This window comes from Filicampus tigris, chromosome 3 (genome assembly GCF_054856515.1).
Source record: "Filicampus tigris isolate MCC_2025a chromosome 3, RoL_Ftig_1.0, whole genome shotgun sequence".
Taxonomy (NCBI): domain Eukaryota; kingdom Metazoa; phylum Chordata; class Actinopteri; order Syngnathiformes; family Syngnathidae; genus Filicampus; species Filicampus tigris.
The window spans coordinates 23,732,519-23,758,242 of NC_141219.1; the positions used below are offsets into that span (position 1 = coordinate 23,732,519).

The window sequence follows — 25,724 nt, forward strand, 5'->3', positions numbered from 1 at the left end:
TGGGTATTTTGATTTCTTTTCAAATGTTTCTCCCGCTTAAAAAATATTTTAATCACACACCTGCATACACTTGTACTGTATTGTATGTGTTCTATATTAAACTAAACACACTTTCTATTACAGTACTTCTTGCATGAACAGATTTGTTTACTAGACAACTGCATGATTGTTTTTGATTGTCAATCGTTGAAATGCTAAATCAAGAGATTTTTTGGTGCGTGTGTGTGTGTGTGTGTGTGTGTGTGATAGCTCAAAATATTCCTACATAGTGTACATTTTTTGACGCATGGGCAATTTTCAGCAGTGTCCAAAAGAGCAAGATTATGGACACAGATGGCCAAAATGAATTTTAACTCAACAAGGAGTCTGGGCTCTCCCTTAGAGCTAGGGTGAAAGCTTGGTCATGCGGGAGGTGCTCAGGCACAGAGATGCTGCTCCTATGCATCGAGAGGGTCCAGAACAGGCGGCCTGAGCATCTGGTTAGGGGTTTGGTGCTTGTCCTGCAGGCAGGAAGCTCCTGCTCTATCCCTTCTAAACCATTATGGAAGCCTTCTGCACTGTGTGTAGAGTCAGAGCTGGGGCGATACAGATGAGTGTTAGGTGACCCGGAGATGTGCCCTTTATAGCTAAAAGATCGAATATCTCAAATGTACGCAAATGACTAGCGGGTGCTAAATTGCTTGTTTACTCACTCCAACATTCCCGACTGCATAGGCGTAAAAATGGTGGAAACTGCCATAGTGAAAGAGGTTCGGACGGGGGGGAGGGATTATTAAAGTGAGGCTACATTTCAATCTCGGTCGCGCTTTTAAAACTGCCAACGCCTCCTTTAACTCGAGCTGTGTGCATGTGAATTAAATGTATCTATCATTCCCTTAAAACATGGGACACCACACCCGAAAAAAACTGCTTTGGGAGACGCCAGCACCAATTGCAACAGTGTGCTGAAATGACACTTAAGCAAGGAAATGCAAAGTTGAAAGGAGTTGTGCCACAGGCGAGATGGCATGACTCCTTGTCACTGGCTCCAAGTCAGCCCTTAGATCATTCAAAAGCTTCAAGTTGCATTGCTCAGTAGACGACATGTCAGGGTCATTCTAAAGTTCACTTTGCTGCCACTCATTTTGTCTGTGCCAGCCGTTTTACTCCTGCCTTTCAGAGGCTGGATTCAAAGACGCAAACTCACCCATTCAGCTCACATTACATGTGCTGAATTCATCTAGTTGTGTACATGCCACCAATGCGCAAAATGAACTGCATGGAATCTACGCGCATTTGGCACGCACCATCCTAGTCCTGGTTACTAGATCAGCATCCATATTTGTATGCATGAGCAACCAACTGTGCCTGTCGCTGCATGTGCACACCTTAAGTAATTTAGGGCCGGAGAATTGAAATGCAGCAGACTAAGTAGCAAACGACCAACCCAAAAAATAATTGCCTCAAGAATCGCAGTCGAGCCGTACTCATTTGTGACATGCGCGAGACCTTAGCATACCTGAATAGAAATCCGTTTTGTCACCATTAAATCTCTTCCTTGCGGGGCATGCTGGAGCTTATATGTTTTGCTTTTATTTGGCTTTTTCTATCTTTTAATGTATTTGTCTCAAAAGAAGAAGCAACCTTGACAAAAGGGGTTCCGAAAAAGAACTGTTGAAAGAGAAGAATCTACTGTATGCCATGCACTCCACAAAATAATGAAGTCCCTCAACTTTTGCACTCTCCAGCATGGCAAGCTTCCTAGCATTTTACGTCATACAGTATTAACGGTCATCTTATTTTTATACTTCTACATTTAAAAAAAAAAGTCGTTGCGTGAGGTGAATCAGTGACAGATGGCAACAGTTTGACCCTGCAATCATTTTGCAGTTTCTGATGGCAAAATCGCTTTGAAATCTTCACAAATTGGAGGTCAGCCAACATCCTGGAATGAATTGCAATCCGTCTTTTAACATCCTCCTGTCTTGGCAGAAGGATTTTCCTCCTGTAGACCATTTCAGAATGACAGTAAGCGCATGCACTAATTCAGGTCTTCCTCTCATGCAAGAAGCTTTGTGTTTTCATGAGGCACGCCAAGAGGCCATGACGAGTACAGTGCGACCTGAGATCAAAGTCTGCTGCTACATGGCATCATCACCGTCTGTGGGGCGGGGCACCATGAGGACATGCAAATGATGGTGTGGAAAAACAAACATTCACCAGCCAGAGGTGCAAAACGTTTGGGAGAAGAACATGATCATAGATCTGTCTCATACACCTCATCTAGCAAATTGGACAAACTATGCATCAGACTGCTTCAGAAATTAGATCTGAGAAACTGTTCTAAATTAAGTCGCTCGTCTCTATGACACCGATGAAAAATGACTCAGCAAAGCGAAAGCATTCTCACTAAAAACGGGTTGAAAATGAAATGCGCACTGACATAATAGAGTATGAGGTGCTGCTTTGTTATTTTCAGGCCACCTGTGCACTTGACACAATGCCACCAAGGTGCTACAAGACAGATCTGAGGCCTCAGACCCGGGCGGGGTGAGTGGCTGATCAGGTGAGGGGTGTATACCTGCACTGAGCCCCCGTGCCTGTCCGCTGCTAGGTGGGAGGTCAGGTAGGAGGAGTTTGCTTGGCGAGTGGGCTGCACTTCCCACGCTCCTCGTCGATCAGAGACTGCCGTCTGCTCGGGAGTCGCGGACGCCAAGTGACGGGAGGAGAGGTGGGTTTGGGAGTGCAATGAGAGAGGGAGGGGTGATGGAATAGTTGCATTAGGAAAGATGGGTATTCGAGTGTGCCAGGCCAGGTTCATGCAAAGCACCATGAACATTGGAAAAGAACACAAACACATCAAAAATAAAGGTCAAATCAAACCAAGCACGGCGTATAGACAGCCAGAGAACCGAAACAAAATGTGCCGGAAACCAAAAGTGTGTCAGTGCAAAAATAAATGAGAAATCTTACTAAACCAATGATCAACCGTTCACTGTGTTTTAACATACTTAAAACACATACTTAACTTGGTTTGAACTGAGCAATTTTACAGAGATACCATGAAAGCTCATCTTTCTGTGTTCACATAAAACCGAATTAAAAAGAAAATGTGAACATTTTGTCGGAGGGAAAAAGGCACTTCCTCAATAGACCCTCTCTCTCTCTCTCTTTTTTTTAATTTTTTTATTTTTTATTTTAAATCTTCCACACATACAATTAAGATGGTAATGTCTCACTTCAGCACTCAAAACACATGGTTCATTTACCTTAAAAGGTCATTTAAACACCTCCTGCGTTGGCTGCTTGTTATGTTGTGCACATTAAAATAAGTAAAAGATAAGATTGGTCAACAGCAAATTTTAAATAAGCGATGGCTTTGTGTATCCCTAAATGATTTTTTTACATTGATTTGAAAAATGTCAACTTTTTTTTCCAGCATATTGGGTTTTTGAGGGTTTTTTTTTTTAAAGTTTGACTTATAAAAGCTTAGGCAATATAAATGTTACCCTATGTCATTTATGGCTATGGTGTTTCAGAAAAAAAAAAAGAAATCTACGTTGCTAAACCTAACTGTTATTTCACAAATATTACTCAATAATATTATATTGCAGTACGGTAAATTGTTGTTGTTATTATAATTATTATCATTACGAAAAGCTGAAAAATATCTAGAAGTTAACTTGCATCGCCGATTAAAAAAAGAAAAAGTATAAATTTGTTGACCAGCTTAATCGTTTGTTATATTAGTAGGTGAGTTTGTTATGTATGAACAGTCATCGGCATCAATTTAAATTCAACAGAGTTACACTCAAACCTCTCATTATACTGTATTTTCTGACCAAAGATTCCTGTAGCCATGTGTACCCATCTGACATAAGCGTTGTCCCGGATAGAAAAAAGTTGTCACACCTGATTTCTTATTGGTGGGTGTGCTGACGTCCGGTCCCTGTGAGGATGGCTCTCTCTTGTGACTGCAGATGCCCCCGAATCTATATGGACAGACCCCACTGGTGTGGGCTAGAGGGAAACGATAACCCGTCAACGTGCATCAGACTTAATATTCCCATAGTTCACATTTGACGTGGTACTTACAATCTGCCTGCCAACCCAGTCGTATGTGTAGTCGAAGGTGTATCCTTTGCGCTCAAACAATTCAGTGAATAAAGTCCTCAGATATTCATAGTCCGGCTTTTCAAAGAAGTCCAGCCGTCTGACATATCGCAGGTAGGTGGCCATCTCCTCTGACGGAAACACAATCACAAGGGTGCGAATTCAAGACGGGTAACACAACTTGCCGCAGTGCTTGCGGTGACCTATAAATGATGTGCTCTTTAGACATAACATTTCCAAAACTGATAATTATGCTGACTAATTAAGAGTCACAGCTCTGTGGACACTGGTACATTAAGCCGAATACCTGGGAAGTTCTCACACAGGACCTCGATGGGCGTGTTTCGTTTAGTGTCGCCAATCTTTTGGTATCGCTCTTTCAGTGTGTCAGCCTGCGGGAGAGCCAACACACATGACAACCACAGAGTTATAATGATTGAATGGGAAAACAAATGTAGGTATACCGGCACACCTAAATAAAACAGCTGTGCCAACTGTTTCCACTCTTTTGTCTGTGGAAATCTATCTGGGATTGGGGTCAGGGCTCATTTGTTCTTCACACCATTCTCATCTCCAAGCATTCATTCTGTTATGGGCCTTCTTTGTGCACTGGGGCCTTCCATAAATCGGCATGCAGTAGGAAGCATAGAATTGCACAACATCTTTTGATACAAGCAAGAATTAAGATTCAAAGGAACCGGTGTACCTCAATTGCTGATTAATTAGCTGACAGTGTTTGGGCAAGTCAGGATATTGAAAGTGTATTTTCAAAACAGAGACTCGTAAATGTTTTCGAACAAAATCTCTTAATATTCTTCTTGGAGATATTCACTGCCTGATTTTGTCAGCAATGTGGATGAATAGACTTAAACGCATTCCAGTAAATACAATATGGAAACAAAATGAAACTGAGGTTATACGTTACCTTGAGTCCTTGCCATGGCAAACTCCCACGAAGGAAATACATGAACATGTGACCTAAGGCTTCCAGGTCATCTCGTCGGCTTTGCTCTACATCAAAAGAGTTCATAACTTTCTCTGAGAAACAACTTTCAGAGCCAAACCAATTAACATTAAACACTTTAGAGCAGTGATTCTCAACTGGTCAAACGGGACCAAAAAGTGTGTCGTGCACCCATTTTTTGCGTGGGTTGCAGACACCTGGTAAAAAAAAAAAAAAATGAAAGAATATAAAAAAAAAAAGAGAAAGACTACAAATTGTGGGGGGGCGGGGCTTTAAATACAAGTCATACAAATACCCACATAGAACACATTAAGTAAGCGACAAGAGTATTTAAATCTTACATATTATTTATATCTATATTTATTAATACTTGTGTATTATGGCCTTTTACTGTCTTATTTATTGTCTACTGTTTGTAAAATGCTTTGTTACAGCTCTAGCTGTTATGAAATACGCTACATAAATAAAATTGTATTGTATTGTATTTCAAGCAATATACTTTTGGCAGAATAGATGAATTTGAAACAGTGTTTAAAAATATAACATTGTCGCTGTCCTGCGATAAACAAGTTTGTCCAAATTTTTATTATTTTTTTAAATTACCACATTAATGCAATGTAACGCTGAAACACCATTCAAGTAAAAATAAGAAAAATGAAAAAAATGGACAAAAGTGTTTTTTACAGGACAGCGACAATATGCTGTACATGTATTTTCAGAGGCTATGTTAAAAAAAATGCTTGGCTGTTCTTAACTTCCATGAAAGTGGGTTGTGACTCTGCAACAACACGGAGATGCGTGTCCCAGGGTGACAACAGTTGAGAACCAGTGCTTTAGAAGACTTAAAAAAAAAAAAAAGTAAAAACACAACAGGAGTTGTGATATGCTCACATACCTTTGCCTAAATGCGTGTTGATGGACATGTAGCGGGCAGTGCCAGTCAAGCTCTTGTGCTCCCGATACGGAATGTGTTTTTTGGTCTCGGGGTCGATGTATTCTTTGGCCAAGCCGAAGTCAATAATGTGGATAATGTGCTCCTTTTTATTCCCTTGCCGTCCAATGAGAAAATTTTCAGGTTTTACATCTCTATAGATGAGGTTTTTAGAATGCACATACTCCATTCGAGATATCTGGAGAGAAAGGATACATGTCAGAGTGTAACAACAGAGAAGCAAAAAGATTAAAGTGAAAGTGCCTTGTTGAAGCGCAACTAGACGCGAGTGAGGATGGAAACGAGCATCTCTTAAAATACGTTTCCACTTGTCTGTTTCCTAATGGATGAGCGACCCCACTAATAAAAACAACCTTGAGAGATCTACCACCCATCTGGGTTTATCACAGGGAAACTTCAAACTACCGGACTATGGATACATGAGTAATAATTGATTAGGTACACTGATGTCATGAAATTGTGAACAACTCACCAACTGGATTGCAATCATTAGGACAGTCTTCAATGAAAAGGTCCTGTCACATAGGTCAAAGAGGTCCTCCAGACTTGGGCCCAAGAGCTCCAGAACCATGGCATTGTATTTCCCGCAGGGTCCAAAGTAAAACACTTGCGGGACACCTTCAGCTAAAACAGATAAAGACAAACGGTCAGAGGGCATCACTTGTGCGTGCATCATGGGAAATCGACAACTCTTCCGCACTCGCACAGTCCCAAGGACGCGCATGGGACCGTTTGATTTATTGACATGCGGTTCTACCAGTACTACCACGAGAAGTACCTACTTTGGAACCCATCCCAACAATATTATTGCGTATTTTTGATGGATTGACCCTTTTGATCCGTTATGTTGTGGAAGCATTTCAGTAACACACTCACACATATGGCAGGTCTTGTAAGAAACGAAAAAAAAATTCATACGCCGTAATACATCATTTTCTTGCAACTGAACAGCATCTTGGGTGAACTCTAATTTTCAACAAAGTCAACAAATTGACCTCTGCTGCAGAATGAACGGCAGCGTATAATATTGTCGTGCAAGCATATGGACAAGTAGGAGTCATGCGGCGCTTCATCCTGTGTTTGTGGACACCATTATCCAGTGCTGTGGGTTGCTAATTGTACTACAGGCACCTCGTGTCTGTGGGAGGCCTGAAATGTGTCAGTTAGGAGATAAGTGGATGAATGGTTATTCAACAGAAAATATTGGCTTTTTAAAGAACTCAAGTAAAACACGGACATTAGACCCATCATTAACCGACAACAGAAAGCCCAGTGCCTCTGACATATAACAACACATGATTTCTAATGATGCACTGACGGACACTCAAAGCTTTTGAGACAATGTCATGATTACCAAGGACAGTAGTGTAGTAAATCTTTATAGAGAAAATTCACAGCTCCTGTATGTTTTTTCTTAAAAACACCTGAGTGGAGAACTGTATTTATAAGTATACAGTGCCTTTCAAAATGTTCACACCCTTGGCTTTTGTTACATTACAACCTCAAATTTTAAAAATATTGTTTATGTGAACTATATTCGGTGGCTCTGTTTTGAAGTCCTAAGTCTTTAATCCATTAAGGACGGGGGCACATAACCGTGTTTCTACCATTCAAGCCGGGAGCGTATACGTCATTTTCTTTTTTTAATCCAATTCTCGGTCTCTTAGCCAATGAAATGCATCAGAATATACATGTGACGGTGTCGTGAGTTGTCGGAGCATATCTGGAATTTTTTCGAGGAGTAATGGCGGATGCCGTCGATCTCGGTAGCTTGGGTTGATTTCCCCTTAAAAAAATCTGTTTGGATTGACTTCCACTTTAAGTTTAAAAAAAAAAAAAATTTTAATTAAAAAAAATAAAAAGAAGAAGAAAGAAAGAAAACAAAATGAAATCCATCACATTCAAGATCTGGTCAATATAAACTGTGTGAGTGCAGGAGTGTTTCAAGCAGCGCTTTACAGCGAAAAACGAGCTGATATATGATGTTTCATGCCTGCTAATACCCTTTCTTAGTGCACCTGACCTTGATTTATACTCTCGACCATTTCCACAAATTGTGCAGTCTTGTGAAGACTGAAGCAAAACTACTACTTAGAGATTGTACCGACAAATAGTCCTCACGTTTCAAAAAGAATTGAAAATCCCTAACTAATCATAATCTTCATTAGTATCCAATGGCAGTTGGTTACAGACAGAAAACAACACCTGACTGGACATGACTCAATGCACATTCATTCTGAAAGATCCGCACGCACTACGACAACATTTGCTGTGTGGAATGAGGAGCTGCAATGATGTCACATTATCCCATCTGGAGGAGAGACGAGAGTCAGATTAGTAATGAGAAAGGCAGACCCACTCGCTAAATATTTAATGAAGTTCCACACAGTTGCCCTTTTCCATCCCTTGTCTTTGCCAAACAATAGTGGGAATGTATGAGCTCCAAAATGTAAAGACCCTGCATCACAAATACTGACATGTGCCATGCACAGCAGTTCCAAGACAAAATTGATGGAGCCATCCAAGGTATACAAAAGGAGAAAAACAGTCAGTCAGCAAATACTCATAGTCATGTTTGTTTAAAAAAAAAATATATATATATATTTTTTTTTTTTTAATTCAAAATAGATACTGTACTTTTATTTCAATGGTAAAACCAGAATGTACTGTATTAATGCAGCTCATCATCATCACTGTCGTTGTCATCTTTGCCGGTGTGAGTATATATTTTTACATTGTTTGTACAATATTTTTATATTATTCATTGATCTTGATGTCTCTTAATATCTTATACATGTTTAAATGTGTTTGTATTGTTTTAAAAGTTTGTGTTAAGACCTTAAAAAAAAAGCAAGTTCTATGATAGCATACATCAGATATATTTTGCGGCTTTCACTTATTGCAGGGGTGTTTTGGAATGTAACCACCTGATAGAGGGGGGATTTACTGTACTGGATATTAAAAAAAAATAAAAAATAAATAAATAAAAAAAAGAAAGAAGGAAAACACTAATTCGCTCTCAAGCAATGTCATAAACTATTTATATTGTTGCTGTCCTGTGAAAAACACTTACCGGTATGTCCAATTTGGGAAATATTTTTAATTTTCACGTTAATGCGATGTCTGTAACGCGGAAACACCATTCACATAGAAAGAAAATTGAAAAAAAATGGACATAAGTGTTTTTCACTGGACAGCGACAATATACTTGTATTTTTACCCCCTTAATTTCAAGTGTTGGCATTATTTATCATTGTGACTGAAGTCAATCAGAAGAGATGTCCTCAGCCTTTAAAATGCGTTTGTGGGGTATAGGCCAAGGTAAATGAAAATATGAATTAAAACAGTATATAATTTAGATTTTTTTGTGTTTAATTCAAATATTTGTATTTACATGAAAAGTCGTCGTTGAATAATTTCATAAACTGTATTTTAAAATAGACTGTTGTTCATATACAGTACATACCAGTACAAGCAGTACACACGTGATGCTGTAGACACCGACTACATTTACATGCAGTCAATAATCATTTTAAAACCAGAATATTGGCAGTATTTGTATTTTATACAGTACATTCACCAGGTGCTATTTTTGGCAGGTATTACGATGAGAAACATCAGAATCATTTTTGAGGTATTTTATCACAAACTGTATAATGATATTGTGATGTATTAGTGATGATACTCTATCTTGGTTATTTTCAATAGATATTATCAAATGAAAGCATTATAAGATGGAACGTTTTTAATTTATATGATAGATGCATTATTTATTCCATTACATGACTAAGATAAAATCCAATAATGTGTCATTCACAATAGGAGAATTCCACAGAATGAAGGTTGGCTAATATTGGAACTACTCGAATTTCAAACAAGTAGTACTAGTACTTGAAAGTGCATTTAAGTAAGATTTCTGTGAGTTTTGAATTTTTAAGTGAATTAAATAATTTGATTATTTGAATCGGGATCTTTTGGGGATTTAGGTATGACATTTGTGTTCAATCTACACAAATGACTGCTTTATTCTGTGTTGGCCCGGTTTTTGCTGCAAAAGGAATATGACTTGCTTAGGTTACCTATATAAACACATTTTTTAGACTAAAACATCTCAGAACTGAAGAATCATATCAATGTGTTGATAAACAACTCATTGTCATGTCAATTTCAATGCGTGACAATTTGGGTATTACTAAAACCATGCTGCCTAATTTGTATTAGCGAAGCTTGTTTCGGAGCAAGAGTTCAGACCATCGGTTGCACCACTACATTTTGGACTACTTTCTGATTCAACAGAATTGTCTCGTTGCTGACGCAAATGAACACAGAACATTTCGGACATTATGAAGCTGTTATAATACTCAGTCAGAACTGGAAATATAAGTTACCTCTGATTCACAACATACCGACACAGGAGATTCTCTAATATGGTTGTGACACGTGGTTTTTAGTGTGAGAATTATTTCAAGCAATATAAGAATTAATATTGTATTTAATTAATTCCACAACTTTCTTCTATTTTTTTTAATTTTTTTTTTTTTAACTGCACCCCCCTCCTATTTTGCCCCAAAGGAGATTTTGATTTTTTAAGTGCACAAGAATATAGACAGACACATTCCTGAAGACAAAAGTAAGCTGCTGAACCTGTTTAATATCAAATCCCAACACTGAGTTATGGGTAATCACCTGCTGTGTAAATGATACAATCGCTCAACAAATGACAACAAATAAACCAGTGACACCAAAACAGCAGACACGTCTGTCACTGTCACGTACCTGTAGTTCCCAGCGTTTTGTAAAACCGGTACTCTAAATGCAACTGTGGTGCCCTTGACTTTACGGGTTCCTGTGCAAAAACAAAAGGCAAAGTAGCGGTAAGTCTGAGGCAATGCCAACAAATGTACAGGTAAAGTTGTTAAAAATAAGGATATGCAATTGCGTTATCTATTTGGAAACGGGCATTAACAATCAAACAATCAAGCCGTATAGAATAGAGGTAATTGCTCTGTGTAGACTGTACAACTGGACTGCAGTATCATCAATGAAATAAATTGGCACACCAGTGAGTAATTATAATCAACACCTTGCATGATTCTACAAAGTAGGATTCAGGATTCAAGAATACTGTACAAAGACAAGAACAAAACTAAGAGAATCCTGTAATTTTATAAGAATATATTTACATTTCAAGCATGAAAGTGAAACAATACTGTTTGTGCAAACGTGTGTGCGCTTGAGAAAAAAGTATGCAGCCTGAAATTACTATTTTTGTTGACTTTGTTCAATCGTCAATTGGAAGTGCTTTGAACAAATACTGAATAAAATATATTGCTCAATGTGGCAGGTCTTCTGTCTCAAACTGCTGCATCTATATGTAGCTTTGTGGGAAATTTCACAATGACATTTTCTTTTGATATTACAACTCTTTATTCGACTTAACTGTCATTTATTTTGGCCTTACCACTCCTTTTTTAATAATAATAATAATTTAAAAAGTACACGTGCTTGGCGACGCAGGAGGGCACCACAGTATGAATGTGGGCTGGCAAAGCACATGGGAGGGAGGAGGGGGGGGACTGTGCTTTAGCCTGATACGGGCAATTGGCTCAGCGTGAGTGCAGCCTTACGACAGTAGGTGTGTCCAAACTGACACAAAGGTGACTACATAATCATACTATCAACATTTGAGTTGACAAGGTGCAGAAAGATAATTTGCCAAATATATTGACAGTCTCAATATTCAATGACACCAGAACCAAACGTTTGTCTATCAATCCAATCCAAACATTGTCTTTTATAGTGGAATATCAATGCATTTGAGGCAAGTCAAGGTTATTATACTAACCTGACAACTGAGCAATATAGCTTCAGATTTTGTATACCGAAAACGGACTTCACTGCCCATTGATGTTTTGAAAGACAACACGCTGTCAAATAAGGAGCCGCAACTACTTATATAAGATGAACACTAAATGTTGTTTCTTCAGCCAGTGTGGAATAACAGACATTAGTCACTTGGCCAGCATCCAGGCAACAGAGCAGCGTACCTACTATAACACCTCCTTTGGTGGGAAACGCTAATTCGGTGCAAATGAAAATAGTGGCGTCTAAACACGCAGTGTGGTAACATCTGTGTATACATTAACCAATCCCTTTGTCTAATGAAACATGTTTCCTGTCTTACAACAATGACGCAGTCTAATATTAGCAACTGTGTTTCTGTGATCAACTGAATAAGGTGCAGCATGAGGGAAAAAAACCTGACAGTCTACTCAATGAACTCTTGCAGGACTATTACTTGTTAATTATTACTACTTGTGGTGAGACATTCACCTATAGTGTAAATCCTGAACAAACAGGAGTAACCTGCATTTTGTTTACAACCATTCATACCCAGAGGTTATATTTCAAAAGAGAAAATGTCAACTTACCAGTTTAATAGCTACATACTCATTGGTGTAGAGATTTTTACCTGGGGGGGAAAAAATAACACTTTTCTTGAAAAGCAACATGGACATCTAGGAGTGAAAACATGTTCTTGGCAAGTTATTGTGTTTTTAAACATGTGACAAACAAAACAACACAATTAGGGATGGGTATCGAGCCCCGGTACTAAACTGGCCGTGGGGCAGAATTGTTCAGATCTGCAGTATCGATAAGCTCCACCCTGAACGGTTCTGTTAACGGTCTCAGAGAAATTAGTCAAATTAATTTTTGACTGATTTACGATATATGATATTTTCCACCTCTCTCTCCCCTCTCCCTCCGGGATTGTCACTGTCAGGCTTTAGCTTTCCATCAACGGTAAACTTGAAAGGATGCACGTGGTTGGTTGGAGTGAGCGTGGAAAGTCCACATGAATGATATCGCCTTCATTTTCAGTAATCATTTTGAATGTTCATATCTAGATGGATATAATAACGATATATCACCCAGCTCTAAAGTGCACACAAAGAATGAAATTGTGTCAATAATCAGTGATTGATCTGCTGTATGTGGTTTAATGAAACACAATTGGCATGCATTTACACACGACGCACAAAAGAAGATGTGGTGACTAAAGGCCCTGATACACCAAACCGACGTCGGAGGTCGTTAAGCGTCGTTGCGTCTTTAAGCGCGGTCTGATTAGTGTAGTGGCCACCGTCGTAGTGTCCTAACCCGTCTGTAAGCGTCTTGGGGGCGTTTATGTATGTTGAATCGGCGTCGCCAGTCGTGACAGTTGGTCACTCTGATTGGCTGTTAGCTAGCAAATCAGCTGTCGGAGCATCAATGTGAAGTGACAAAGGTGGAAAAACAGTGAGCACGCCTCCGCTGCCTTAATCTTCTTACAAGTACAAGAGCGAGGGTTGACAATATAAGTATTTCACAATACCATGTCAAGAACGTGATGGTTTACTTCGCGTGGGAGTTCATCGTGAGGGAAGAATAGAGCCGAATGCATTGTTTACGTTGTTATAATCAGCCCCCGGCCAACATCTTTCCGGTTGGAGTTTTCTAACCATGAGAAATGGTGACTACCGCCGCCAATGGTATGGAAGGGTATTACATCTATTGCATGCACAGAAGGTACTTTAATGGTCAGCGTCGCTGTCTGTTGTTGTGTTGTTGCGGTGTGCTTCGCCAGCGTGACGTGCCGACGGCCGGCCGGACGCCACACGGGGTAAGCTTCTGTCACTGTTGGTGAACGTCGTTTTGGTGTATCAGGGTCTTAACTCTTGTTTTACATATTCATGCCTGTACAGCAACATCAAAAAAGAAAAGCTAGTTGTCCCTATTTTACCCTTTGCTTCCATAAATACTTGACAAAAGATCTACTGTAACGAGCAACTGCTTGGAGCCCTTTCCTTTACTTACCTAGCTTCAATTCACCAAAGTTTCCACAGCCAATCTTCTTGCCAACACGAAAATTTGGGCCCACCATGAGAACCCCAGAGGAGCTCGACGAGCCCGACGGCCGGGACGAGTGTCCACTGCGACTTCCCTGGGAGACTTTCGTACTCCTGGCAGGCCGCTCGCCATATTTGTCCCTCTGCGGATCCATGGTGTGAGCAGCACAGTTCAACGAGGGGCCTGGAGTGATATGTACAAAGGCCCCTGGGCCGGGCCCACCACAGCCACAGCCCTGGTCACTGGCAGTGCCTGGATGGCGCACACGCACTCATGAGACAAAAGCCAATTTGGACACTCTTCCGTCCTCACTCTGGCCTCAACATTGGTTAGGGGAGGGAAGAAGGTTGAAAACCTGAAATGAAAGATTACATACAAAATATTAAATTAGTGATTACAAATAAACAAAGCAACATGAATACAGGATACAATCACAACAGTTGTTATCGCACTTAACCTGACGAAGGAAAACTATTACTGAATAAGAATACAATAATATGGAAAGGAGTAGGGCCTGACTGATAGGGATTTTTTTAGGCCGATACAGAATTTTGGCAGAAAAAAAAGTACTAATCCATATTAGATACTGATAATGTTAGATACTTTTCACCTATTGGATGGCAATGCATATTTAAGTTTGCGTCTGACTAGTCAAATTCAGATAAAAGCATACAATTCCATATGAAGCTTATCGCATGTCTTTGTGATATGCAGATTGCATGGGCCTTTACCGCGATAAGGATATTTTTTCTTTCTATTGCGCAGCCCTACCTGAAGGTCATAGTATATGACTATAAATGATCAATTCATTCTACATACTCTTGCACCCTGTGGAAAAAAACAAATGCCCATTTCAAATGACTTCAGGAATAAGGATGACCACAATTCAAGCAAAATTCGGTGAACCACTTGGCTGCGACCAGCCAGTGGTCCCAACTAGTGCCAATCTAAAGGACAAACAGCAATGCAACGCATACTGGCAGTGTTATTTTGCGCAATGCAAAACATTGGAACAGGAGTTCAGAATATCCACAGATATTCATCCATCCATCCATCCAGCCATATTCTCTACCACTTATCCTGTTCAGGCTCACGAACGAGCTGGAGCTCATCCAAACTGACTTTGCGACCCCAACTGGCCGACAGTCAACTGCAGTTTAGACAGATATTCTCCCACCCCATTAAAAATAATGAACACCAATGACAGGAATTAATCGATTAATTGATCATTATTTTCCAAGTAATTGATCAATGAAATTTGATCAAATGCTCATTCCCAGTTAGGACATTGCACATGATCTTGTTAAGATTGAATACAGCATAAGTCAGTTTGCTCATATACAGCTGCTGACTTTTAATAGGAACTGGGATGCATGGCTGACAAGATTGTCAACCAATTTACTGTTCACAATAAAGATTGACACTTTACTTCAGAAAATGATAAAAATGGCACTGCCTATGAAGCTAATTAGCTAATGTGACTTTGCTTATCATGCATGACTTGACATGTCTGGTATTTGGTGTTTGATGTGTTTTAGTCTCCTGGTACAGATCGTGACAGCAGCAGCAGGCAGCTTGGTCCAACGGGTTCATAAATCATCATTAAAAACAGTCTCCCGTTTGCTGCTTTAATCTAGAGCATAATGTTTGTTAAAATGCAAATGCGGAAATACTGTGCGATATGAGGGGCAGCACAGTGTACTAGTGGTTAGCACGTGTGCCTCACAGTTCTGAGGTCCGGGTTTCGATTCTTGGTTCTAGCCTTTGTGTAGCGTTTACGTGTTCATCCCCGTGCTTGCGTAGGTTTTCTCCCAGTACTTCAGCTTCCTCTTGGAGACAGCTGTGAATGTGAGTGATTGTCACTATGTGCAGTGCGAGTGTCTGATCGGTCAAGGGTGTTTGTGGTGGGATAGTCTAGAGCTCACCTGCGACCCTGCTAAGAGCAAGAGGTCTGGAATATAAATGGATGGATGTAAATTATGGGGTGGTAAATGTTGGTAATAATGTGTGAAACTAGAGTTTCTCCGGATATACAGTATGTGCAAAAATTTCATTTGTTTTCATTTTTGGAACATATTTGGAGCATTCAGCATTTTTTCCTCATCTACTAGCCAAATTGTTGCCCCATCCTTTACATGTTTTGTGGATCATAAAAACCCTTTGCACTTAAACTTAAATTAATTGTAAGGTCAGTATTATCAGTTTTGTGCAATGGAATAATCAATGTTGACAATGCCTGATAAGGACAGCGTAGTTTACCGTCAGGGTGCTGTTGAGATGAGTGCAGGAATCCCAGCCAACAGTGACTATCAAGATTATCTTCCGCCCACAACCTTGGCCAAATGGGCCATGTTTGTGGAGAATATTATGTAAACAATTATATAAAAGCCGTCCACTCCCAGGGACATTGATGGAGGCTAGTCTGTTCACATCAAGTGCACAGATGCATACCAGAGAGAAGATACATCATTTGATGCCGAGTAGCAGCATTTAATAAGACCAAGAAATCATTAGGGCATACAGTGTCATCTACGGGACCTCTTTGATGAATTCAAATATCATCCAGTGTTTGCTTGTCGCAAATGTTCAAGTAAATTTGACAGAATGCCAAATGTATTATTAATTGTTAATTGTTAAAAACCCGAAAAAGCCGACATGTCAATCTGACTTAAAGGCGTGGATAGACCAATCCTTACCCCTTGTGGCGTCCGGCCGGCTGTCGGCACGTCGCACTGGAAAAATAGACCGCAAGGACAGACAGCGACGCTGACCATTAAAGTACCTTCTGCGCATGCATGAGACGTAATACCCTTCCATACCATCGGCGGCGGTAGTCACTATTTGTCATGGTTAGAAAAATCCAACCGGAAAGCTATTGGCCAAGGGCGGATTATAAAAACGATACATTCAGCTATATTCTTTGCTCACGATGCACCCCCACGCGAACCCTCACGTTCTTGACACAGTATCGTGAAATACTTAAATTCTCAACCCTCGCTCTTGTACTTGTAAAACGATTATAAGGCTGCAAAGGCGTGATCACTGTTTATCCGCATTTGTCACTTCCCGTTCGTACTCCGAGCGCTGATTTGCTAGCTAAGTTATCAGAGTGACCGAATGTCACGACGCCGATTCAACATGCTGAAACGCCCACCAGACGCTGCCTGACAGTGGCTACGACCGTGGTCACTAATCAGACGGTGCAATCAGACGTCACGACGCTTCATGACCTCCGACGTCGGATTTGTGTATCTAGGCCTTAAAAGGTTGATGACAATGTTGTAATTCCTGTGCATGGAGAGGCTGCTGCAGATAAGTACCATGGTTTTACGTGTGTGTGTGCGTGTGTGTATGCGTGTGCATGTGCGTGTGTGTGTGTGGGCTTCCGGATGACTCATGCTCAGTATTGCCTGCACAGTTCTCAGCATCAAAGACAGCTCAGTTGCTCTCAAGGGCAACCATGCACTATTACTATTACATAAAACCAGGAACAGAACTGCAGGGCTATAAAAGAGGTTTACAGTAAAGACTATTGGCAAACTGGAACTCTACCTGTTGTGTAAACAATCATTAGTAAACTACCTTAATCCAAAAAGAGGATTGCAGTTAGACTAGCAACAATGACCAAAGCACACACATCCAGTCTGATTACAACAGATTGTTACACTGTATGTTGTATTCATTACAGATTATGGAACGGAGATCACAAACATAATGTGTTGTGATTTGTTTAAAAAGAATAATTCCAGATTTAAATATATAGCGGGGAAAAAAAATTAACCATCTGATGAATTCTCTTTTTGTTTTTTTAGGTACAGTATTATAATGTGTTTCTGTGTTTCAATTTTCGCGTCTCTGCCTCAGGTTTCTCATACTCGGTTTGGGACATGAATTTTCATTTTGGAGCATCACCAATATTTACTTATCTATTTACTACTATTACAACTACTAGTAGTAGTAGTAGTAGTAATAGTAGTATTATTAAGTTTGGGTGTAATGTTCCTCATATGTAAGGGGACTTGTCTTTTCTGCGACATTGCATCACCACTACATTTGAACATGTTCAGACATGTCTGGACTCTGGAAAAGGTTTTAACCAAAACATACAAATGAGACACCGGGGTGCATGAGCATTAGCTTCATAAGAATTTCACTGCTTGAAATATGTTTTATGACGTACCTATTGGTACACGATGACGAGAGAGGAAACAATTGTCTTGCCCCAAAGGTAGAAAGCCTTCATTGAACAGAACGCACTGGGCACATTGCCTAGCCAGGCCGCTCCCAGATGAATGAGCTTCCAGGACTGATGCCAGGCCCCATGTAGCAAACTGAGCCGTCTTCATTTACACACGTTACAATGGTACAAAGCTTGCTGGTATTTTTCTGCTCGCAGGCCTTTTCACTTCTTAACATTTTTGACAAGTCAAATCAGGACAAGTGCAGGTGGATGACAGCTTTGTTGCATTTGAGTGGGCCTCTAGTCTCAACATTGCCAGGGCTTCCTGGTACAATTAATAAAATTGTGCTGTGTGACATGTTACTTTACACCTGTATTCAGCATGTTTTGCAAATGGAAATAGATGATGCAGCAGACTTATTTTTGTTACATGTATCTTCTTATTTTCCGAAAGGTTTTCTATTGCAATAAATTCATGCTTCAAACTACAGATGGTTCTGTGGGCTGTGGGATTTAAGGTGGGCAATCCCCAGTAGGGATTAACGATTAATTGTATTTGCAACATAATTGCCATTTGAGAAAGTGTGATTTTGTAATTGCGAAAGCTGTGGTTTAAATGGCTATTACTTTATTGACAGTGGAGGGGAGAGGGGGAAATCACCGAACGCTAAGCTATCGCGCTAGCTTTCAGCTTCCTAACAGTCTTGATGCTTTTCACCTTGCATGGTTAAAACTTCCCACGTGTGGAAAACAAACCAAGTACGCGTGTTTTCTATTTTGTGATGTTTCGGCTGCCATCATATGTCGGAGCGTTTGTGAGGAAGTGTCTGATGGCTGTCGGATGTGTGCCGCCATTGTAAGGCTGGACTTCGAATTACGTGTCACCTTGAGCTGTTGTCACGATACCAAAATTTGGACTTCGATACTATACCTGCATTAAATACCTTGATACCAAAACGGTACCTTGACAAAAATCTAAAACTTCACTAGTAGAAAATGTGCACAGAAGTTTATAGAGCCATTAGTGTGAGAACTACTGTAATGCAGTATGGAGCAGGGTATGATTATTTCCATGTGCTTTGTGGACACAGAATTAGCCAATTCTGATTTTAAGAACGATCTTTTTTCAAAGATCAATGCCTGCATGTATATGTTTGTATAAGCACACAATGTATGTGTCTATATATACACACATGTATTCACTATAAGATTTTACATTAAATGCCATATTCTTGACCTATTTGACTGTATTTCATGTCATACATTGTTGATGCTGACAATACATTTGCAGATTAACAAATTAAAAAAAATGGCTGGACTAAGCATGACCGGAAGTCGATTTTAGTCCGGCCCACTAATCGGCCCTCATGCGTGTGACGTGCTCGCGAGGCGGCAAAATTTCATCTCAGCCTACTCGGTGAAAGGCTTCTTTTTAGGCTTCTTTCTACTCCCGCGTCGGCGCGAGCGACAACTGATGTTATAGGGATTGTGGAAGTCAAGGGTGGAGGGTCGCTGCCGGACGGGCAAAAATGGTCAAGTGCCTAGCTCTGGTAGGAAGTGGCAAAGCTACTGATTTGGAGAGCTGGGCATTTTACCAAAAATTTGCGGTCCATTCATCACCTACCGCCTACAGCCGGGGTACCCTTCCGCCGTCAGTTTATCCGTCTTTTTGTCTGGCTGGGAAAAACAGTAATTGCCTATACTGTAAGCCTGTCCGACAATCATTTTAAATGGGCTTCCGTTCGCGTTTCTGACTAGCAACTTTGAAAAACTAGGTCAACCATGGCAGTATAGGTAAGGAATTGTTCATTTTTTTGTTGTTATATTTGATATTTAAGGACGCCAAGTGGTTTTGGGTTGGGGTTTTTTTGCTCAAAGATACACTGCAACTATGTCTACACATTAGGTTACATTGTGTAAAACGTATACTTAGTAGAGCTGGGCGATTTATTGTTAGCATATCGTTAGAGATATGAGCTTGTTGTAAAAACGTATGAGTCAACCACACCTTGTCGGTCCATTTAATTGAATGGGAGTGAGTCTCGTCTTTCAATATATACACACTTTCTTTGTGATTATTGCCTACATTCTATTTCTGTAGCAACGTGCATCTTCCGTGACTGCCACCATCTTTTTGTGGATTAATAAAGAGTCATAGAATGCAACATATTGAATGATGAGCCTCAAAACGCAATCCAGGCTGGCACAGATCACATCACCATGTAATGCATCAATGCATGGATAACCATCCTCACTTGTGGGGGTGAGTGTTTTTTTTCCCAGGTCACACAACACATCCATCCATTTTCTAAAGAACAACACGCACAGTTGCAGTTAACCCAGGCACGCATGCACATGCAACAAACACTTCTGTTGTAGCATAAAATTGTTAATTTTCATTAAAGCACAGTTGCAGTAAATGTATTGCTGACTGTTATTGTTGATGGCTGACAGTTCTAAAAAAAATATATATAAAAAAAAAGTACACCCACCACGTTTTAGATTGCCATTTTGTTTTTTTCTTTTCAAAAGAATGCTTAATTTTCACTGAATCCATAGTAATATCGTTATCGCAAAATCTGACAAAAATAATGAGATATTACATTTTGGGCATAATGCACAGCCCTACCAAACAGGCCATCACATTACATTAAACACGTGTGGTAGCCTATGTGTGCTAATGCTAGACAGCTTTCAGACATGACTGTCCCTATAACCGAAATTAAATCATGTGCTTTCTTTTTACATACTCATTTATCATTACCGTGCTGCCATGAAAAGGAGGTTCGGATTGTATTTTTGGTGAAACGCGCCTTAACTTTCGAACTCTGTTGCTAACTCTTGTTAGCCATGACACCTCATTACCCACAATGCTTTTGTTTACATCACGGATGACCCGGATTTCCACTACTGCGCATGTGCATCACAGGCTCAGGCTTACAGCCAGTGGGAAAAGCGCGAGGCAGGGCAGGTTCAACAGAAAAACAGCGCCATACAGTGTTAATTTTGACAAGATATTTTAATTCAGTTTTAGTTATAGTCTTCTGACTAAAATTAATTGTTTTAGTCATAAATTTGTCATCTGAATGTATTTTAGTTTAAGTCAACGAAAATTAACGTTTTTTGGCATAAATTAGTCATCTGATTGTATTTTAGTTTTAGTGGAATTGTAGTCCACAAAAATGGAGTAATTTTAATCGAGCAAATGTTTTCCTTCAGCATACATTTCAACTTCTATACAGAAAGTATAACACACCTATTTTTTAATTGTAGTTTAACACGCAAGACACACATTTAACACAACTGTGTCATTATTAAACTTTGTTTCAATGAAAAAATGTTGAAATGCCCAAATTATGCCATCTTAAAACTTAATTTGTTTTCGACTAAATAAATGTAAAAAACACTGAAGTTGGCCTCTGATTGGTTCTCCTTGTCTGTTCCATTTTCTGACAGGTCCTTTTCACCCACTCGCATATGTTTCCTGCTTCTGATTGAATTTCGTGACTTTTAATCCTTGACGAGATTGTCCAGTTAATGTAGTTATCGTCTCAATGAGTGACTTCTATTATAGTTTTCATCTGAATAAAAATATTCGTGACAAAATAAATGATGGAAAATTTGTCAACGAAATTAACCCTGGCGCCATATAAATAAATATATAATTAGACAACTCCACAACTATTAAATTAATTGTCAAAGATTTTGATCGTCGACGTCGTCATGACTAGTCGACTAATCTTGGCAGCCCTAATAGGAACTCAGACTATGAGCGACAAAATTCTCTGGTCTGATGAGAGACTGATTGAACTCTTGGACGTGAATGCCAAATGTCATGTTTGGAAGAAACTAGGCACCACTCATCACCTGGCCAATAACATCCCTACGGTGAAGCACAGTCATGGCAACATCAAGCTATGGGAATTTTCTTTAGCAATAGAATCTGGGAGACTAGTTAGGATTGATAGAAAAATAAATGAGGCACTGAACATAGACATCCTGGATGACAATCTCCTCCAGAACACTCTTGACCTGAGTCCAGAGCGCTGTTCATCTTTCAGCAGAACAATGACCCCAAGCACACAGACAAGTAATGAAAAAAGGTGAATGTCCTTGAGTGGCCCAGCTCGAGCTCAGACTTGAATCTGATTGAGCGTCTCTTGACAAATTAGGAAAATGGCTGTGACATGAGACTGAGATCGCAACCCAAGATGCATCAACAAAGTATTGAGCAAAGGCCGTGAATACACATGAACATTTGCTTTATTTATTTTAAATTAAATTTGCAAAAACGAGCACAAACATTCATCTTGTAAAGATGGGGTGTTGTTTCTACACACAACAAGAAAACAAATTCATTTTGGAATAAGGCCTTATAGTGGAAGTCAACCCAAACATCTTTTTCCAGAATATGTTCCATGCAGGCCGTCTAGTCCAAACACTTCATTCTGACTAGTATTGCGTTTGTGGAATATGAGAAATCCCCTTAGCTAGCTCAGGGGGTGGCCATTTTGTCACTTATGTCGACTGAAGATGACATTCAAGTTGCTCAGGGCTCAGATAACGACCAATCATGGCTCGGCTTCAGTAAACAGGTGAGCCGTGATTGGGTGTCATCTGAGCGCTGAGCAACTTTGATGTCATCTACAGTCGAGAGAAGTGACAAAATGGCCGCCCCCCTGAAATGGCTAAAAGAGGGTGCATTTTGCTGCTTAACATATATTGCACAAACGCAATATTAATCAGAATGCCATGTTTCAGAATACACAATTGTTGACATTTTAATAAATACCACAAGAAAATAAGCCTACATCAGCAGAACATTTGTTTGGTTTTAGTATATTTTGGAGCTCTTGTGTCATACTCCTGGACCACACTTTCTGAGAACTGCCCATGTATACATTCTAGAGGTGTAACAGTATACGTGGGTGTATTAATACGTTTCGGTACGGCATGTTTGGTTCGCTCCACTTGCGCACCGTTTCTGATCAGTTTTTATTATTAGCGTAGCTTATGCGCGAGTAGGTGTGTTTTCACACAGACGCTATTGAGTGTTGCACGCGTAGGAGAGTGGGGGGTTAAAGAAGAGGAGCCAGTATGCCAGAAGCCGTGGTAAATCATAAATGCATGGATAAACGGCATTATTATGGCATATGCAAACAAGCCAAAGCTCGAAGGGTCCCCTCGTACACTGCATTTAGCTGTTACGCTGCACAGTGCACACAAATGGAATAAGCTGCCAACACAAGTGAAGTCAGCTCCGACCCAAGTGTAAATGCTTTTAAATCCAGGTTAAAAACTATACTTTTTTTCTCATACCTTTGATTAAGGTCCTCTAAACAATTTCAAATCGATTTTTTCTTTTATATATTAGAAATGTATATATACATTAGAAACAAGGGATGTGCGCGACTAGTCGTTTAACCGTTTAACCGTCTACGATTTATTAAACGTTTAGTATTTTACTAGTTGGTTAAACGCTGCTTAAGAATCACGCATCTTGTTCCTCACGCATCGGCCTCTGTGAACAAGCTGAGCACCAAGAGAGAGAATTGTCGGCGGGCAAATTAGTCGAAATTCCCATCCCTATTAGAAACCCACTTTTATTTATTTACTTTTAAATGTTTATAACGTTTTCTGCTAACGTGCTTGAATGTTGTCAACGTACATTCTCGTAGTTTTGTTGGCTGCGTTTGTTTTCTCCGCTTTGATTTTGAAATGTTAACTGTTGTGTCTGTAAATGCTTGTAGGCGTTGTCTTTGCTTGTGTGAAGCACATCGAGTAGCCTTCTGTATCAAATGTGCTATATAAATAAAACTGCCTTGCCTAAAATATATTACACTGTTGCACTAAAATGTAACTAAATATTGAACAGCTTCAATGATAAACAGTGGCGGGGTAAGGCGCTTCCCTAACATATCAACTATCTATCTGTTGGCATCTTTTCATTGTCACAGAGAAATAAAGGCTTCAAGTGGAGTGATTTAACCTTCAGTGGAAAGAGCAGCCTAAGAGGGGGCCTGCCAATAGTCCACACTCCTGCTGTGACAGCGTCAGCTAACATTTCCAGTGGAACTGGGTATAAATTGAAAAGGAGGTTTTGCCCAAGGTGGGCTCAAATTCCATGTGTAACACAACAAATGCCATGACTTTAGTTCATGTTGCGTTTTTTCTCAAATATGCTTGCATGGGGGTTAATGATTAGGATTAATTCGTCAAGTGTGACTGAAGGATGAGGTGTTCATTGTCGTTAGCAATTTCATTAATGCGAAGCGATCAAACAATTCAACTCTAGCAAAAGCCACCATACTGAGGAAAGGCCCTGGAATGATAGAAAGAAAAGACGTGGTCGCCTGACTTTGCATCGTGCGGACGAACCCAAACAATAGTTGAAGAGATGCAGTGCTTTGTTGAAGTTTGAGGGTTAATCTTAAATTGAGCGGCAAAGAGACTAGGTCTGAACGCGTTTCAAAACAAGGAAACGAGCCAATGTTTCATGAACAAAGCAAGTGGCCAACCGTGGGGCTCCAGCCTCTATCTCGCGCTGGTCATCACATCGATTAGTGGACGAACACACCGTTAGCCAAGTTAGCTCGCCAGCAGAAAACCTGACAAACCTGCCACAAAGCTAACGTTAGCCACATTGGCCAGCCACATGGTCTGGGCCAATTTATTTCAAAACTAGAAATGTGGGGAAACATTGAATTGCTTCCATTTCTAAAGCGTGTTTTCACAGTGCGTTCCAGACGCGGTTTATGAAGGATAAGAATCGAATAAACCTCAGTCGCCGCCTGTCGTAAACGCCTTCGCTAACATGAACTGATGGCTGAGTGACAGCTGGACCGAGCACAACAAGGAAATTAGCCCCGTCAGCTATGAAAATGTTAACGAACAAGCAAACCCCCCCACAAATTCCGGATTTGTGTCTGGCCGCGAACAAACACAACAGGCTCACCTTGGTTGCGATATATCCAGATGAAAAGGGCACGCGCCGTAGGCGTGTTGCTGCTGGACTCGCAATGTTAGAGCGAGTCTTGATTCAAGGCTCTCGGTGTTACTTGTTGGTGGTGATATTTCATGTTAGCAGCGGAGTGGCAGCCCTCTCCATTATTCTTCAGAAGTCCGCCTTCGCTCGCTGCTGGCTGGTGTGAGGTTCGAATACACCGGATGTAGAAAAACGGCACCGCCCGCTTCCATACGCTCACTTCCAGGTCACACGGATACGGGTTTATTTACAAGTAGATACAAGGTGGAATATCCTGTACCCCTCCTCCATAACACGGATTTATTATTATGAGGGTTAATAAATGACAAATCGATGCTATTAGTTGCCAATGAGTGAAGGAGGCATGACGAAATGAGTCGCCCCTACGTTATGGTGCAATGCACTTGGCAGGCTCATCTTATTTTGCTCAAAAACAAAACTCCTCCACTTTGCGCCTACTTTTCGAGGTCACGCGGTTAATTTCGTCTGATTTGGGAGTAGTTGTTATTTAAGTATGTATATCAAATCATAGAACTTACAAGAAATACCTTACCTGAAATAGACACTGTACTCTACTGTGTACACAAACACTATTTACCAAAGGTGTTCACTGGACATTCAAAGCCACATTTTGAGCTATATAGCAGTGGCGTTTGTCTAC

General features: G+C 40.2%; 1 protein-coding gene across 4 annotated transcripts in view; it reads right to left on the bottom strand.

Moving 5' to 3' along the window:
* csnk1g1 (casein kinase 1, gamma 1) overlaps positions 1-25,263 on the bottom strand; it is a 34,625-nt gene extending 9,362 nt beyond the window's left edge. For 2 of the 4 annotated variants that reach the window (XM_086025254.1, XM_086025253.1), the window contains exons 1-11: positions 25,034-25,263; positions 13,866-14,253; positions 12,440-12,480; positions 10,785-10,854; positions 6,481-6,632; positions 5,952-6,186; positions 5,018-5,103; positions 4,400-4,484; positions 4,075-4,223; positions 3,892-3,999; positions 2,561-2,671 (exon numbers count right to left, since the gene is read on the bottom strand). In XM_086025254.1, the coding sequence (XP_085881380.1) occupies positions 2,561-2,671; positions 3,892-3,999; positions 4,075-4,223; positions 4,400-4,484; positions 5,018-5,103; positions 5,952-6,186; positions 6,481-6,632; positions 10,785-10,854; positions 12,440-12,480; positions 13,866-14,052 (1,224 nt within the window). In that variant the 5' untranslated portion in view covers positions 14,053-14,253; positions 25,034-25,263. The remainder of the gene's footprint in view (positions 1-2,560; positions 2,672-3,891; positions 4,000-4,074; positions 4,224-4,399; positions 4,485-5,017; positions 5,104-5,951; positions 6,187-6,480; positions 6,633-10,784; positions 10,855-12,439; positions 12,481-13,865; positions 14,254-25,033) is intronic. The other 2 variants (XM_086025256.1, XM_086025255.1) reach the window with 1 other exon arrangement.
* Positions 25,264-25,724: the final 461 nt, after the last annotated feature.